Source organism: Telmatherina bonti (assembly GCF_933228915.1).
Source record: "Telmatherina bonti genome assembly, chromosome: 3".
Lineage (NCBI taxonomy): Eukaryota > Metazoa > Chordata > Actinopteri > Atheriniformes > Telmatherinidae > Telmatherina > Telmatherina bonti.
The window spans coordinates 29,480,231-29,499,024 of NC_136621.1; the positions used below are offsets into that span (position 1 = coordinate 29,480,231).

An 18,794-nucleotide genomic window follows, 5' to 3' on the forward strand; every position below is an offset into this window, starting at 1 on the left:
GACATTCCTCTCTGTGAGTCAGAGTCCCACTTGCACTCTCCTCCATTTCCCAAAGTGGACATAGCAAATCCTACTGACACTACCCAGATGGCCTGTGGGCTTGGAGATCTAACATTTAAATCATTTGTTTGTGCTGGTGGAGAAATTGAGATTTCAGACTCTTCAGTTTGTGGAGAAGAAGGGATCATTTTACCTGAAGTTTCTTCATGTAATGTAGAAACCAAAGATTCAGTCATCTCTTGCAGCGTGATGGAGCATTCATGCTGTGATCATATAGAACACCCCTACTACATTCCTAATGGGAACAAGCTTGCTACATCTGCTGTGAGTATAAGTAAAATTCCCAACACTGCACTCTCTTTTGATGAGGTGGATGATAAACAAGGCCTCCAAGATTTTGATTGTAATGCAGACCAACATGTCACTTGGAAATCCTTTGTCTGTGATGGAGGAGAGATTGAAGTTTCAGATGCCACTAAATTACAGGATGGCCCCCTCCCACTGCCCATCACAGAACCTCGAGATCCTTCCCCAGACAACAGTATCCATTCAGCTTCTGATGACCATACCCTGCTCTCTCATATGGAACATGATGACCATCCATATTGCATTAATGAAAATAGTTTTGGTCCTGTCGTCACATCCTCTTCTGTAACGGCAAATGGATCTGAAGAGCCCGCTGGTGGACTGGGGGATGTAACTTTTAAGTCATTTCACTGCACTGGAGGTGATATTGAAATTTCAGACGAAACTAAACTTGCACTGGAATCTGTCATTTTACCAGTTAACCACAGTGTTACCGTCAATAAGTCACATCATATGGAGCCGAGCATCTTACCTGGTGACCATGATTTGCAAAATCTTACTCAACACCTGGATCATCCCTACAATTACATTAAAAAGGATTCCTCACCACCACGTAGCAGTCTCGTCTCTCCTCAGGTATCCTCTCCATGCACGAGTGAAACCGTAGGAATTAAACAGACAAGTGTGGTGGTACCTGACAACCATGGAGACACAGAAAACCTTGTTACATCCTACTCTTTCAGTAAAACTGGAGGTGAGACTGAAAAGTCAGATACCCAGTTTTCAGAGGAAACCTTCCTTCCAACCCAGAACCAGGATGTAAACTATCAACCCCTGGCTGACAAAGTGTCTGCTCTACTTACACAGGATCATATTCAAGATGAAAATGAACATGAAAACCACTCTGTACTGGTTGATACTGAGTTAGTAGTTAATGCTGGATCTCCAGTGATGAAGACATCTTCAAAAGATTTGAATAGTGAAACTGTGAAATGTCCTGTGTATGAAGTATCAGCGATTTCAGTGCACCCTGAGGACAATGCATCGCCTTCACGGGTCTGTAGAGACGATGTGTCTGACTGCTGCCATCTTGCATCAGCAGAGAGTCCTGCACACCGTGAGGTGCAGCAGCATCAGGATTGGGTAACACCCGGACCGCCTGACTCCAGCAAGGCAAAAGACAGTGCTCTTGGTTTATCTTTTAATGGTCCCCTTCTTTGTAACTCTGCAGAGAAACCCAAGGAGCAGGATGCGCAGGAACATCATCAACAACAACATGAGGTTTTGAAAATCCTGTCAAACTGCTGCTCGGTTGCCTCAGCCTTGGAGTTAGGAATACTCAGTCCTATTGTCAAGAGAGCATCTTTGTCTTTATTTAAGGCTTGTGAGGATCCAGCTGGAGACAAGTTTTTGGCTGACGAGTCTGCTCTTGAGAATGACAAAAGCTTGGTTGCTCCAGTTAACGCCGATCCTGCCATTTTATTGGCAGAGCACATAGAGAGCCCCATGCCCCGTCCTCTGTTTAACTCCACAGTACTCGGGGCAAAATCCCAGCCAGGCTTGGCCACAGAACAGGTTGAGGATCTGGGGAAGAAGCTCTGCGCAGCGCCTCAGCTGGAAGTTGAAAAGCCTGTTTTAGATAACCCTTTGATTCCTGAGGCTCAACTTCAGCAGCTTCGACAGATGGTGGAACTCCTCTTATTGGCATCTGGAAAGATGGGCCCAGCTGCTTTCTCTGCCTCTGCTCAACCACCTATTGAATCTGCGGCCCCGCCACAGCTTGCGGCTCCTATAGAATCCCACAGCGTTTGCGTGGGCACCAGTCTTGTGAAATTGACAGAGCACAGTGTCAATACATCTGGCCTGTTTGAGAGAAAGAGGGAGTTCTCGGTGGTTGATTCCTGCACTGTGACTGACCCCCTCCTCTGGAAGTGAGTGTTCTCTTTCTGAAATCAACTTTCCTGTAATAATTTGGGATTATAATGCTTCTCATTATTCTTTCTGTTGATGTGGTCTTAGTTTACCTCCAGGCAGCTTGGAGTGTCTGCACAGAGAGGAGCTGGAACAGAGACTGAGGTCTAGCATGATCATGGTCGAGGCCCTGGCACAACAGTTGGCTGCAGCCAGAGCACAGGGGTGTCTGTCTGCAGGCACTGCTCCTTCAGACCTCAGAGAGAAGCTAGTACAGACAGACCACACAGAACTCAGCCAGGTAAAAACATTTTGCCAACGGCGATTGCCAATGATGACATAATAGATGGTTTAGTTTACAGATTAAAGTCTCCTGTTTTTACACAGGAGATTAAAAGAATAATTTCTTTTAAGTTGTTTTCTTTTTCTTTATAGACTACCATGTACAGAGAGCTTTACATGGAGGCTCTGAGCAGGATTAATGAGTTGGAGCTTGACGAAAGTTCCCTGCAGAACGTCATGCAGTGTATGCAAGACATGAGGGTTACCATGGTGAGACACTAACGACTACACAACTACAGAATTAGTTTGCTCAAACTTTATCGAATAATCGCTTATGAATATTCATTTATGTAAAGAAAGAGAAACCTCACATTTGTTGTGTTTTTATTCCAACAGGTTTCACTAAGTAGCCATATGGATGCCTCTCTGTCTAACCTGAAAGAAATGGAAGACGTAGTCAAGGAGGACCACCAAAGCCTTGTTTCACATGTATGTAAAACATCTCTTCCATGATTTTGCCACATTGCAGCAGCTGCCGTTTCCCTGTTTATTTCCATATTTATGTTTATGCATATTCCTTGGTTTAGTATGGATGCATGAAGTCTCTACTTAAAAAATCAAAGGAGACACAAACGAGAATGATGGAGAAGGTAAAAGACGTTCTTCAGCAAAGAAATGAGATGAGGGTTCAGATGGAAGAGGCCTTCACAGCTAAGGAGGCTGTAAGCACTATTTACTTTAAATTTTCTGATTGGTTGTTTGCCTGTTCTGCTCTTTGTGTGGTATCTTTTGTGTAAAAAAAAAAAAAAAATATATATATATATATATATATATTTCAGGTACATGATGTGTTTATCTTGTGTTTTCAGGCCTTCAGTGCAACGGAACAACTAAGGAATCACTGTGCAAAAGAAATTTCAGCACTGGAGGAGAGTGTCGGGTCTCAGCAAGAGCTCTTGTCTTCTCTCAACCGAACCTATCCAGAACAGGTACACAGACCAAGCAAAATAATAAGACTCTAGTATACATTTACTAATCTTAATAGCTAATCATTCCCCCCTTTCTTTTTCTAATACAGGTCAGATTAAACAAGGTCTGTGCTGAAACACTGAGTTCAGCCTCTGAACTTCTGTCCCAAACCGTGGATGAACACTCCAGTTTGATGACTGAAGTTAGTTTATCTTATGTCTATATACTGTGTTGTTATTTTAGCATCACAGCGAAATCTACAGTTCGGTTTTAAATGTAACGATGCTGTTAACGCTGCTGCTTGTGTGGTCATCTGCTCATAGCTCTGCACAGTCCAGAGCCTTCTGCAGAAGACCGCTCCAACGCTCCTGATGCTGAATGAGAAGGCAGCTGCTGCTATAAGAGAGAGAGATGAGCATATTTCTGCAAGAGAGCAAGCTGTTGAAGAGCGAGAGCAGGTCAGACCCTTCCAGGTCTCACACCACCAATACCAATTTTCTACTTGCTTCATTAATAGTTGAATTATTGTCTTTCAAACAAATAGATTGAAGAAGAACTGAATGAAACTCACGTGAATCTCCAAAATGCCAGACAACAGATTGGTGATCTGAATCTGCAGGTGACAATTCTGACATCAGGTAACACTGAAATAAATACATTGAATGTTCTTGTTTGTTTGTTTTCAAATCTTCATCCTCTCCATCTGATGAAATGTTAGCGTTAAAAAAAAAGGGGGGGTTTTATGAAATTTTTCAGAGATGGGTGTTCTGCGACAGAAGCTAACAGAAAAAGAGGAGGAAATGGGTCAGCTAGAGAGGAAGGCAACAGAGTTGTCAGCCACTATTTCCTCCACGCTGGCGTCCTACACGTTCTTGGAGCAGGCTCTAGCTGCTGAGACGACAAAGTATGACTCCCCATCCACAAAGGAACAATTTATTCTTGGAATAAATTTGCTTTAAAGAGTTAAAAAACAAAAACAAATGATCCTTCATTATGTGGCATTTCTTTCCTAAACCTGCTTCATTTCCAGGTTGCAGCAGTCATGGAAAGACATCCAGCAAGCTAATGAGAGGGCAAATACGTAAGGATTGACAAGTGCTTGTTAATATGTCTTTATTAATTTCCAAGTTAGACAAAGACTTGTTTTTGTAACTTTACAAAGTATGTAGAAAAAAAAAAAAAAGATCTTTCTGGAACTTTACACATACTGGTGGGAGTGAAGGGAAGCTGCTGCTTTGATGGTAGCATGACAAGTTTCCTACTGCATCTTTACTCAGGATACACGACTTGTGCTTTTGATTGTATCCAGGTTGGAGGCATCTCTGCAAGAATCAGAGCAACGTGTGTCGGACTTGAGTCAGGCTCTAGCACAGAGTGAAGAGCAGTTCAGTCAACTGCAGACCACCTCACAGTCTCAGAGTCTACAGATCCAGCAGCTACAGGATGTTTGTGCACAACTCGGCGGTGTGCGGGACATGAATGAGGTTAGCTTTCCAGTGTAAACTGGGAAATCATCCTGCATCATACATGCCACGCACATGTCCTGAATATTGCTACATGCTGGGATTTACTTATGCGAGCTATCAAATCCTAAAAATAAAAAAAACCAACATTTAAACTAGTTAAATTGATGAGTGAAGTCTCACAGCATTCATGGAGTTTTGTTAAAGCAATCGTAATACCAAAAAGCACATCTGTAATGTTAGGGATGCACCGATCCACTTTGTGGGAGTTCCTATCCGATACAGATATCTGAAATTTGAATATCTGCAGATACAGATATTTGCCGATACCAAATCTGTTTATGTGAACATTATTGTGACTATGATTATTATTGCTGTTATAACTCAGTTTGTAGAATCAAAAACTAAAGCTAAAAAATGTGGCTTCTAGATTAGAGCTGCACAATATATCGCTCGAGCATCATTGTTGCAATTGTGCAAAAGTCACATCGTGGACCCTGCAGTGAAGGAGGCTAATAAACTCGACATGTTATCAATGTCAAGGGAACCTGAAAAACAAACCTTTACGCTAAAACACAACTCACATTTGAAGATTATTCAACAAAACTCATAAATCTAGCACAGTAAAAGATAGTAAAATAACTGTCAAAAACCAAACTTGTAAGATTCACAAAAAAAAGGGAAGATCAGTGCAGGTTAATATTTAGTCGACATTGCCTCTGTAGATGTTTACACTTTAAGTCCAGTTTGCATCGTCATGTTCCAGATGAACTACACTATGTGGTCCCAGTCCAGATAACTGAATATTTACTGTAAATTGTTCCTAAAGATTGATTCATTATTACCGTAGCCTGTGTGCTGTCAGTCATCTGGTGTGTTTCTGCTCTGATTGAACTGCTCCATGCTTCAGTTCCTGCAGATGGAGAATGAGCTGATGAGGGAGCAGGTGGCTGAGAGCGAGCATATGCTGAGGACACACCTGCAGGGGCTTCACGAGAGAAACATCCAGTGTGAAGACCTGAAAGGAGAAATGACTAAACTGCAGTAAGTTGATCAAACTCATCCAGTGATTTATTCATTCTTGGTTTGGTGGTTTTTATTTCTTTGGAAGCTGGAGCCTATCCCAGCACTCTTAGGGCGAAAGGCAGGGTACACCCTGGACAGCTCGCCTGTCCATCGCAGGGCAAGTAGTTATTAGATTACTGTAATGATGACTTGGTGTTTTTTTTTTTTTTTTTTAATTATTATTTTTTATAATAGTTTTGACTTTGCATTCTGTGATCACTTGTCAAAGAATTTGTCATCAATCCATGCGAGAAATTTTATTAACTTCACACCAATTTCCTCATTAATCGTTCAGAGGTTTGCTTAAACATCCTGAATTATAACTTTTCTGTCTGCATGTGTTGCAGACTTGAGAACAAGAACTTGCGTGAAGAGATGGAAACCACAAGGTCCACAGCTGAAGCAACCCAGCTGGAGCTCGAGGAGAAGATGGCTCATGCGGTCACTGAAATCACGTTGCTGCATCACACACTGCGAGGACTGACCGATGAGCTACACGCTGCTCTCAGTGACCAGGTACAGCTGCATGACTCAATCCAAATAAACTCAGATTGCATATTTTCCGTTTTCTGTTTGCTCATGTTTATCTATCAGTCAAAAGTTTGGACACACTTTTCACATTAAGTCCACTGGGATGGTGTGTCCAAACTTTTGACTGGTAGTGTAGATGCAGACGGCATTCAAAGGGGATTTAGTTTTAATCTTAAACTGAAAATATAACAAGTTTTACTGAAGAAAGACTGATATGAAATGACTTCATGCAAGAGGCATGAAGCAGATGCAAGACAATTATATTTAATTAATTAATCATCCATGTTTTCTCAGCAAGCGCCCTGATATTGTTTTTAAAAAAAAACAACCAAAACCTATAGCGATAATTTATTTCTTTAATTTCTATGACTTAAATGTTTTACTGTCATCATAGTTTATGAGACTGAGTCATTGGATAATGTGGAAGTATTGCATCATGTTTTTCTTTCCAGACCAAAGACCTACAGAAGGATAAAGACCCTGAGCCTCTACATGATGTGGGGGGCCATCAGTCTTCCAGCTCCTTTGTCAGCAGTGTCATGGTGGCGTTAACTGCAGAGAACGAGGAAGACGTCAAAACAGACGCACCTCCTGGATCAGGTACTTAAACACACCACCTGACATGATAGACCAAACTTGTTGGTCTTTATTTTGCCTGCTCAGCAGACAAAAGGACATTTACAGCTACTTTAATGAAATGGTTCAGCGTGTTTTCTGCCTTTTCTAAAACGGGTCATTCATATAATGTTGCAATGGCTTCGTGGTCTCGTTTTATTTAAAGGTCACAAAGTTGTGGTTTTCCTTTCATATTCTTGTTGACTTTGATTTTATCTGCTGCTGCAGGTGGTGTATTTATTCTGCTGACATTTGGCATCACTGTTATTTTTAGACTACAGTTTGTTTTTTTGTTTATGTTTTGTTTATTTCGTTTTTCTTGTTTTACCAGAAATTTCCATAGGTTTTTTTTTTTTTTTTTTTAAATGACCAGAAATGAGTCATTTTGAAAGGACAGCTGCTGATCTGAGTGGCAGATAAGATACAAGTAGCTGTGATTAGGTGAAGTTGAACATTTAGCATCTGCACTGGAAAACTCCTACAGAATTGTATCATTTGATACGTGACAACAATAATGTCATGAAATGGCTTAATAGATAATGTAAGCTGTGATTAGTTGTTTTATTTAGTTTCTCCAGACACGCCTGAGCTGCAGAGCAAAACCATGTTCAGTGAGACGAGCGCCTTCACCCGCATTGCCGCCACCACCCCAAAACGGAACTTAAACGCAGATGAGGTTGAAGAAGAAGAGGAGCAGAGTGGTGTGACGGAGCTGCTTTCTGGCCTTGGTAGCGTCGTGGCAGAGCTCATCAGCATGCTGAAGCTGGTGCAGCAAAGCAAAGAAGCCCAGCTGCAGAGGCTCCACAGCACTGTGTAAGTACTGGAAGTTGCATGGTAGTGGTAGATGTCCCGGATTTAGCATGACTGTGTGGTTAACATGTTTAGATTGGTGACGTTAAGTTAGTTTTTACTTTAAAGTTACTTACCGGAAACTGTTTACAACATTTTACAAAGCCGCTAAGAATGTATGGCCATATGTGTGTGTTTGGTTAAGTATGATTAGTATTTAACTGAATTTATTTTGTGTATTAAGATGGCTTATAGGCAGATTGCTGCCCTCCCTGAGCTTGGTTCTGCCGGAGGTTTTCTTCCTGTTAAAGGGGAGTTTTTTCCTTCCCACTGTCGCTGCGTGCATGCTCAGGATGGGGGATTGGATCGAAGTCATGACTCGATGAAATCAGTTGGTTTCTATTATAGGATATGTATGGATTGGCTCGAAATGATGTGTTGATTGTACGTATATAAAGTGCCCTTTGACAATATTGCTGTGAAGTGGCACTATACAAATGAAGTTGAATTGAATTGAATTATTATTTGTTAAGTTACAAAGGAATAAGTTCTGGATAATGTGGTTATTTCACTTGGTGACAAAGTTGTTTTGTCGGACACCATGACATGTCACGTCTGGGGAGCGACCAGCACGCCTCTTTTTGGGTGGCGTTGTGTTAGTATGGCTGTGATTTTCACCACTTTTAACCACTTTCAATTACCTTTGTTTGCTTTTAACTTAAATCATATGCAGAAAATGGTTGATCTGTATGACTTTGTTAGCTTTTGTTTGTTTTTTATTATTGAAAATAAGGCATTTGTGATGTTCTCAACCTTTTCGTTCTTAGAATTGCGTGTAAAACAACTCCTGCCGTGCACTCTCCTTGGCCTTTAATTAAAATGGAAAAGTCCGGTAAAAATCATGAATTTTAAAGGAATAAATAGAAGATCTTTCTGATAGAAATTGAGCAGTAAATCTCTCAAACTATTTTTTAAATTTTTTATTTTTAACACTTTACCAAATAATTTGTTTTTAAGGGGAAAAAAATGTACTCGCAAATGAAAAATTCAAAGCATATTTATTTCTCCTTTTTTAAAAGTATGTTGTGTTTTTCAAGCTACGACCTGCAGGTGGTGCAACAGGCTGCAAGCAGCAGACATCAGGCTGAAGTGTCTGAGCTGAAGCATCAACTCAGCCGCCTTCATAACGTGGTTGAAAGAGGAAATCAGGCTCTGCAGCAGAAAGCTCAGGTGAGGAGTGCCGAACGTCTCCACAGTGCTTCATTCAGACAGTGTTGTGATCGTGAGTGCTCTTATCGTGTTTTTCTTTTCTACAGGATGAGAAAACTTTGACGAAATTGATGGCAGATGTTCAAGAGGCTCAGGAAATTCTAAGTAAACACAAGAGTGACAATAGCGTGAGTTGCAAGATATAGCTATGGCTCTAATAATTATAATTAATTATAATTAATAATTATAACACCGTTCTTCTGGCAGAGAAGAGAACATTAATGTTTAATTTTCTTTTTGTAAATTTCTCTTAGGAATTGCGAAAAGACGTGATTGAGCTTCGCCGCGCTCTTCAGCAGTCGAAGGTTGAAACTCAGTTCCTGCGAGAGGAGTTGAGGAAAGCTGGTGGCCAGTCAGCTAACCCAGTACATTACATGGAAGAAAAGATCCAGTTACTGAAAGAGGTGTGTAACTGTATGCAGGATATGGGCGTAAAATAATAACTTGTATCTTCTGGTTTTAAAGGGATTACCTAAAAATGCTCATTTTTGCTGATGTGTTGGATCTGATCGCCAGGTGGAGAGACTGAGGGCAAGTGTTCAGGAAGCAGAGCAGGCCAGAGTTAAACTCCTTGAAAGAGCAAAGAGACACGTAAGTACTAATCCTATGTAGCACTACCACAGGCCGGAACCTTTCATTTTTATTCTTTTCACGCTGTTCTGTCGTCTTCCACAGCAACTCATCCATCAGACAAACCAGCAGAAAAGTGAAAACGAGCTTCAGATATTAAACAGCCTGATCAATAAAGTCAGGGAGGTGAGTTATTTATCATTTAGCTTTCTTTCAGCTTCACGGTTCTGTCAGTGATGACGTGTTTGGATGACTGAAATGTTTTTGCTTTCATCCTTCAGACTCTGCTGTCTTTGCCAGAGGTTGTGAAGAACTGCGAGCAGCTCCAGCAGCTGCTCCAGTACATCGGCTGACATGCTTATTATTGTCACAGTGTTGGCTTTATTTATGACTGTTATGTTTTAGCTTATCACAACAATTTTTGGTATAATTAAAACTATTTTGAAGTCTTAAAAGTCCTTTTGGGTTGAATTCTTTTGTATTTTACAAACATTTTTTGATTGAAGTAACTTTACTTTTCAGTGAACAAACTGTGAGCCTCCTTCCTTGTAACAGTGAGATGTTCAGATGCTGCGTTGTCTTTACAGGATAGTTTTTAAAGAAAAAGTCACTTTATATCTTAAAGCTTTTTTTTTTAAATTTTTTAATTTTTTAATTTTTTTTATTAAATCTAGGATGACGGTGAACCGTAGGCTTAAAGGGTCTCACCAAACGGCCTTCAGGTTTGCTAGGTTGAGACGGAGATAAGTGCTTGTAGAAATGTTAAGGCCTTTTCTGCTCTGTGAAATGAAAAGTATAAAGATTGATTTTTACTGGTTTCACTTCTTGGCTCAGTGTTGATCCCATGCAGCAAATATATCAGTTTACCAGTACATCACACTTGTGTAGACTTGTATTTGTGACAAAGTGAGGAAACAAAATGTATCCCAATTGTTTAGTAAAGGTGTAGTTATCCTGGGTGTAAATATTTACAGATGCTGGAAAGTCTCAGACTTTACTTATGCTCCAGCTGTAGTATAAGATAACAATATATCTATATTTTTTGTGCTTTTGGCAAAATCCCTGGAACTAGAAAGAGAAGAACATTGTTGCTAAAGGGAAGGAATATGTAGTCATTTTTTCACAAATCATTTTAAGTGCAAGAAAACCTAAACAAATATAAGAAGTTTTTATCCTCCTGAGTCTCGTCTTGTCAGACATGCAAACTGCACGGAAGAGGTATCAAAGCTTTGCTGTCTTAACTGTCAGCTAAAATATCAAGTTACAAGACGATTTATTTTCTTGATCAGAGGATTCAAGTGCCGTGCTGATGTCTTGACGTGATAATTGAGGCCGGTCACAGTGGCTGCTAATAACACTGGCTCCAGACAGCACTTCAGACCAGCTGAGCTGAAACACGGTAAAACCTCCCACAAACAAGACAATAAAGACCTGATTTTGTTTCCAGTGGCTTCATGTCTGGATCTTATAGGACATTTCATCTGTATGATATGAAAAGAAATTGTAGCTGTTACTAATAGATCTGGTGTAAATGACACTGGTTACATGGCTGCAAGTTGTTTTTCAAGTTTGATTGAGGGGGAAAAAAATGTAATTTTTATCACAACTAAGTGCAATGATTTATCAGAAATTGGAATATTTTATTCTTGATGAACAAAAAGTGCTATAACAGTCCGTTTACAAAAAACCAAAAGCAAACTTTTTTTTTTTTTTTTTGCAGTAAAATTCATGCAGGTGTACAAAAAAACAAAACAAACAAATGTTCTTCACATAATATAATTCACTGTAAAGCATATAATCACACAAGCACAATAACTTACCAAGGCTGTCATTTAAGCCCGCATTCAAAATGTGAGAAAAACACAAAGAGACAAAAAAAACTGCAACCACACACAAAAATTACATCTCATTTACACTCTCCTGATCTTTACATTTAAATTTTATTTCAGAGAATGTATTTAACATTGATGGAAAAATGAGCTTTAGGAGGAAAGAAACAGAAGAAACAAAAACAATCACAGTTGTGTGTCGGAGGTCGGTCTGTTCAGTTTGTCCTGAAACATGTTTGTGCGCAGATGAGTCTGGCTTACTTGGCGTCCCTCTCAGTTCTCTGATGTCCTTTTAAAAAGGTCTTCAGAAACTTAAATTGCAGACACAAAACGGTCCATGTTCCCTGGGTATGTTGGGTGTCTCAGATATCCGCCAGTGTTGGTGACAGGACCCACTGTGCTGTTATACTGGGAGAAGGAGCCCAGCTGCACTGGGGAGACCCTGCCATAATGGTCCACCATTTCAGCATGACCATGAGCAGTAGTGTGGATACGGCCAGCTGCTGCATACCCCTGAGTGTGACCTTGCCCGTATGAGCTTTGGTGAGCATGGTGATGTGGATGGCTGTTTGACCCAGAGTAGGTGAAGCCTGGATGTGTGGAGGAGCGAGCTGGCACAGCTCCCCCACATGGCTGACTCTGAAAACCCGGGGCTCCTAAGGCGCATGGGCTGGATCCATTCGGAAGCCCCTCAGGACTGAAGCTCCGGCTGGGCTGCTGCATCACCTCTGCTCCCTGACCGGCCAGCATGCTCGCTGTGGTTGGATGTCCTATGATGTTATTAATGCTGAACATGCGAGTCTGACCATGCCCAAACCCAGGAGGTGAGGAAGAGGGGTAGTAAGCAGAGGGAAGCTGTTGCCCGTAGGTTGGACTCACTGTCATGTTGGGGTACACAGAGCTGCTGTATGCTGCTGATCTTGTGATCTGGACGGGAGAAAAAACTGACGTCTCATGCACATATGACGCATAAGTGCTCAAGTCACAGCGTTTAAATCTCTTCCTGCGTCTCAGAAAGCTGCCACTCTCAAACATGTCCTCTGCGTTCGGGTCCAGTGCCCAGTAGTTGCCCTTCCCAGGCCTTCCTGGCTCTCGAGGGATCTTGATAAAGCAGTCATTGAGAGTCAGGTTATGGCGAATGGAGTTTTGCCACTTCTTTGAATTGTCTCTGTAGAAAGGGAAGCGCTCTGTGATGAACTTGTAGATGCCCCCCAAAGTCAATTTACGGTCAGAGGAGTTGGCTATTGCCATGGAGATGAGGGCAATGTAGCTGTAGGGCGGTTTGCCCCGCTGGAGGGGTCTCTTCCTCCTTCGACCTCGGGGCTGCTCCTCCGTCTGTGGTGGTGGATTGGATGAAGGCAGAGTGGTGTCTGCTGGAGAGTCTTTCTCCACTTTGACTACTGGCATTGTCATGGAAATTTGCCAAAAAGATCTTTTTAAGTGAATTTGAAAAAAATGATTTGTTCCTGATAAATGAGGAACTTCCTTGTGCTGGAATAACCCAATTAGATCCTGGACTGTGAAGAACTGTCAAAACAAACCATCTGCCCAACATGCAAACTTGCTAGAGAGCTCACTGCTTTAAAAATCTCGCAGCCTAAGAGTTGAAATCCAGCAAGTCTTCTCCAAATGCAGCAGCAGGAATTTGCTCTTCGGAGGAATCTTCAGTTAAATGCAGGTCTCATTCAGCTGTTTCCTCGCGGTTCGCCGTCGGCTTAGGTGGAAAAGTTAAGCTGCGAGAGCGCCATTTGTGGTGTTGAAGGTGTGAGAGAGAATGAGTCACTTTGTGTTACCTGAAGAGTGTAAGCACCTCGAGGGCCACACCTCCCAGAACATCACATGCTCTTAACATACCTCAGCTTTTATAAGGGTCTATTGTTCGTGTTTGTCAAAGTCTCAGTGCTTTGTTGTATAAAAGTCTAATTTTAGCTTTTTTTTTCTTTTCTTTTTTTTTTTTCATTTGACTATTAATCATTTCAGATATCCTGAAATAAGAGGGATAAATAATAAAAAGCTTTTAATCTATTTCGAAGTATTTTTTTAGTGCTTCACCTTCAAGTAATTTTCTAAATTTATTTATTTGTTTTCTTTAAAACTTGCAAGCGTGAAAGTTATTCTTTTTCAGTGTAAATAGCCAGAACGGCCAAAACAAATAATGTTTCCTCTTTATATTCAAATTTTCCTTCAAAGCCGACCTCAGTTTATTTTAAGATGTCTAAAATGGTCCATGTTGTTTTGATGTTTAACATTAAAACACCTCTTTAGTGGTAACTTAACCTATGGGTTGTTTTTCTACCCTGCTTCCTTGTTTGTTTTGTGCCAGTGGTTGGACAAGCCAGCTGTGTTAAGAGATGTAAATGTTTTCCAGACAAAGGACCTCCTGTGATTTCAGCATGCAAAATATAGGCCGTCCTCATGAAGCCTGGACTCAACCCGAAGAGCAGAGAATCAACAATCGAAATGGGCCGAGTTGAAATTAGTGGGAAAGCTTGCTTTAAGGTTTTTAAAGTCAGTTTTTCTGATATTTTATCTTGTGTAGAAGCCTGTTTGGTAGGACCGTCACTCTCATCGGCCTTAGCTGAATGCTTTTAGGTTGACTTTAAAGATTTAACTGTCACCAAGCAAGGTTGCTGGTACTCTGAGCAGCTCTGGTGGGATGAAGCGTGCGGACTCTTCGAGGTGGTTCACCACCTTAATCTCTTAACCAAACAGTGTGACATACAGCAGCACACTCCCACCGTTCAACGCCAGGCCGGGGTCACGCTGCAGGCATGTTCACGAGCAGCAGCACTGAGAGCAAGCGTTAGTTTGTTTAGACAAACAGCCCGTTGATAAGTTGAGTCCTGCAGGGAGGGGAGGGATGTGGCTGGGCTGGGCTGGAGCTGCAGCACTCTGGTATGATGGGGTCGTTATGGTATGGGATGAGGCCAGGAGCTCTTTTTTTTTTTATGTTAACGTGAGGATCCAAAAAACACGTTTGAGGTTATTGCAAGTCAGTTACATGTAGCAGATTATAAAGAAATTCATAAAATTAAAACAGGATTGTCAGAAAAGGCATAAAAAAGAGCAGGAATGTTATGGCAAGGACATATTTCTAAGAAACGGATTTTACTCTCACACTACCTACATTATTAGGTTTTATTAATCCAAAAGGAATCCATTTCTAATTTCTTAAACTTGTTTAAAATAAAATAAAAATATACTTAGGTAATTAATAGTCACATAAATATGATAATTAAACAGAGCTTAAAGAGAAAACCAATAATAAATATGCCGTATCCATTATGTCATAAAGCCTGTGACAGTGTGACCAGATTGTTGTTTGCAGGTAAAGGCAAGGTATTCAACAGATAAATAAATTAATCCATAAATAAAAGCGTAACTGTAGTATTTGTTTTTAATATTTATGGCATTTCTGTTTATTTTGAAGTATGAATAAAACAATACGATCAATGCGTTACTTTTTCTGGTGTTTGACTAAGAAATTGACAAACAATAAATCAAATGTAATTGATTGCAAATTTTTTAAATTGTTAATAGTGTATTTTGTTATTGAGTTACCTGGAAATTCCTTTAGGTAAAATTATCTAATGCTCTTTGTAAGTATACTTTACAGTTTTGTTCTAATTAATCTCTAACCATTTGTACTTAAACCAAAGACTTGACACATTGTGTAAAATAAAAATGGCTGTCCCTGTGAACACTATCCAGTGTGAAAGTTGAAAAACTTTGATAATAGTTAAGTAGTTTTGTACTTTTAAAAACTTATTGATTACAAAGCCATTAATAGAAAACTAAATAGATATGGAGATCTAATAGCAGTAAAGACTGGGATCTGCTCAGGCAACAGTTGTGGTTGAAAACAACATTTTCAGAAACTTAAGTCTTACTGTCTGCTGTTTTATCAGATTCTGAACAGTGTAATATATCCTGAACACCTTGAGGCGAATTTTGCAGACTTGGCACAAAAACAAACCTGAACCCAGTTAAAACAAGCTGAGCAACATACATTACATGTTTTTGGCATGTAATCAATAAGTCTAATGCTGAATATTAGGGGTAGGAAAATCGAATGGAAAGATCAAACATAGGGATTTTTCACGGTTTTACAATAGATTTATTTTGTTAAAAAAAAGTTTTTGGTTTTTTAAAAAAAAAAAAAAATTCATTATAACATTTTTTTGGTCATTTTTATTCTTTTTATTAATCTTTTTACTTGTCTTCTTGGGCATTATAGCATCAGAATGATGGTCTGGCCACAGTGTTGTTTTTTCCTGATTGATATGAAGAAAAATGACGAGCTAAAAAAGTTTTGTACATTCATTTGTTTAGTCTAAAAAAAATCAGCAATATCGAGGAATCTTAACAATTGCAATCTAAATCGAATTGGCACCCAAAAAAATTGGAATCAAATCGAATTGGGATGAAAGCATATCGTCACCGCCCTACTGATTACGAGTAAATTTCCAACAGGATAGGGCGAAAGATTTATAGCCAAATATGTCAAAAGTCTGACATCCTGTAACATCTTGATATTTTAATTAAACTCAAATGTTTTACAGTTGCATGACGATTAAACACGACTACAACCGCCAGACTACTGTTTATTTAACAGTAAATTTGAGATGTATCTTTAAAACCCAATGTAAACATTATTATTGTATCAAATCATTCAGTTTCTCAACAATGTGTTTCATGTTATGTTTGTTTACCTCAAGTAACATAATTTGCAGCAAGCCACACCCTTTGCCTTTGACAGTTTCCTGATGGTAACCAACAGTCAGTGGTGAGGAGTTTCTCCAGTACCCGTTGTTGCCAAAGCACAGACTCCATGTTTTTTTAATTTTATTTGCTTTTGCATCTCGATTTACCGTCTCATTCAGTGTTTTCTGTCAGTGTTTGCTATGAGGTTTTTTTTTGTGTGTGTGTCTGTGTTGGTGAATTAAACACATGCTGCTAGAAATTGAATTGACATGTCAATGTTTGTTAACATTTTCAAACTTTTGAAAATATTTGAACAGCTTTAATGTGTTGATTTACTTCACAGACTTAAAATTGTAACAGTTTGCAACCAGTGTGTTATGTTAACAACTTGACAAGTTTTTGGTTGAGTAACTGTACAAATGATACACTATTAAGCTGAAAAGGGATTCATTTATCACCCATCTCTGCTGTTCTCCCTCTCCACTCTCATGCAGTTTTAGCTGCAAAGAAAACCCTTAATCCCGCTTGAAGTGTACTTGGAGCCTTGGAGCCTCTGGGGCTGAGGACCCTGGAGCCATGCACTGTTGCAGCTGTGAGAGGCCTCCACCTGCCCATCACGGAGCAGTGTAAAGACGCAAATGATGGCTGAAGGCTGAGACAGCTCAACAGGAGTGCAGGGCAGCAGCCAAGGCAAATGAAGAGCTCTTCACTTTGTGCCTCACCAATACTTCTGGCTGTGTCGCAGAGAAACGGCTCTCTCCAAACAAAGACAAACAAATTAGACATTTGAATTTGAACACTTAAATTTAACCATTTCGTGTCCACAGCTGCTCGGTGGTAGGTGACCTTTTGTTGCTGATACAAGTTAGCAACAGACACACACAAGGTGACGTTGACGACAGTACATGATGGAAGCTTTAGCAGTTCTTGTGGTTTACAGAAAACACACACTGAAGTTATGTAGAATAAAGCAAAATTGTTTTAAAAATATTTTTCTTTTAAATTGTGGGACACTTTTTAAAAAATGTCTTTGTTGTTATGCCATAATAAATCTAACTTCTACACTACGCTAAAAAAATACTGTATTTTTGCTGTATTTTCCTGATACATTATTGACAGTTTATGTTGTAATTAGACATAACATTGAAATATGGAGAGTTTTTGTTTACATTTTTCTTATTGAGAGAAATAACAGATCTGATGTTTTCATTATCAGTATTATTTTTTTATTATTGTTGCTGTTATTATTATCATTACTAAAGCTTTTATGGGCACTTAACCTGTTACGGTGTGGGTTTTCAGCCACTGAAAATTAAGCTACCCAGCACCTAATTAGAAATTAGAAATTATTCTGAGTAACAAAATGTACTCAACATGTCTTTCAGCACAGTATTCACTGAATGTAATTTTACATGAAAAACTTTAATTTACTTTTGGGATTAAACTTTTCTGTTTGCTGTTGTGTGTGTCTGTGTGTGTATGTGTGTGCGTGTGTGTTACACAGAGAGAGAGAGAGAGATAGATAGATCCAGGCCACTACTGAGAAAGTGAGGGCATCTTGTTTGCATTAGCAGCTGCAGGGTCTTGGTGGGGATGCAAAGTCTTGACGGTTGAGTTGCTTCAGTCTCGGACCAGTTTACATAACTGAAGCAGTGCACTTCCCGGGTGCCTGCCGTTAAATCACTGTGTGCTTCTGTACAGCTCTCAAGAACATGTTCATCTGCAGAAAAATACACAGTAGTAATGGCACTTTAGAAAATATATAATGTGTAACACAATAGGAAATCAGTTATAGTTTAACTAATGACCCACAAAGTACCTTTTTTCATCTGAATCAATTCAGAATTCTCCCAATAAAGGCCAATCCTGCACTCTGGCCGTAAAACCCTAGCTTCCATTCAACTTCATATCATAAAAGATCCTGTTAACACTTTACTTTAATTCCTGACTAGTCAAAAAATTCTCAAAAGAGCTGAGTACTTTTGTTTTCAGAAAATATTTCCTAAATAAGTTGTAGATATGACACATCTTTGTATGCTTTTAACCGAGGTAGCTTCAGCACTTCACCTATGTTATCTTCCCCTTCAGTAAGAAAGAGAAAGATAAGTAATACAATGTTTTTTGCTGCTTTTCCATCATCACACACTGTTTGAAAATATTCACACCCACTAGAATCAGTTAAATGTGGTTGGATGGATCTTGTTGAACTGTGACACTGGAGCTGGACCAACTCCATGAGTCAACCAGTAACAATTCAGCTGGCTATTACATATTAACATAAAATTCCACTGCAAATAAAATTTTTTTTAAACATTTATCTATGCTAAAAGTTGATACAAATGAAAAGATCTGAGACTAAATAAAAAAAAAAGAAAAAAAGAAAAAAACACACCCAAAAGATAATAAGCTTTCATATCATGTATTTAGTTTATATGTTCAGATATGATTTGTTTGTTAGTAGGTAGACATGTTGATTTAATTCAGTAAAATA

The 18,794-nt window shown here is 39.5% G+C and overlaps 1 protein-coding gene across 1 annotated transcript; it reads right to left on the reverse strand.

Annotated features, from left to right (window-relative positions):
* Positions 1–11,911: 11,911 nt before the first annotated feature.
* Positions 11,912–13,012, reverse strand: foxe1 (forkhead box E1; the record flags this gene model as incomplete). Its single annotated transcript, XM_079265205.1, has 1 exon — positions 11,912–13,012. The coding sequence occupies one exon, from the start codon at positions 13,010–13,012 to the stop codon at positions 11,912–11,914; it is 1,101 nt and encodes a 366-aa protein (XP_079121331.1).
* Between the last annotated feature and the right edge of the window lie 5,782 nt (positions 13,013–18,794).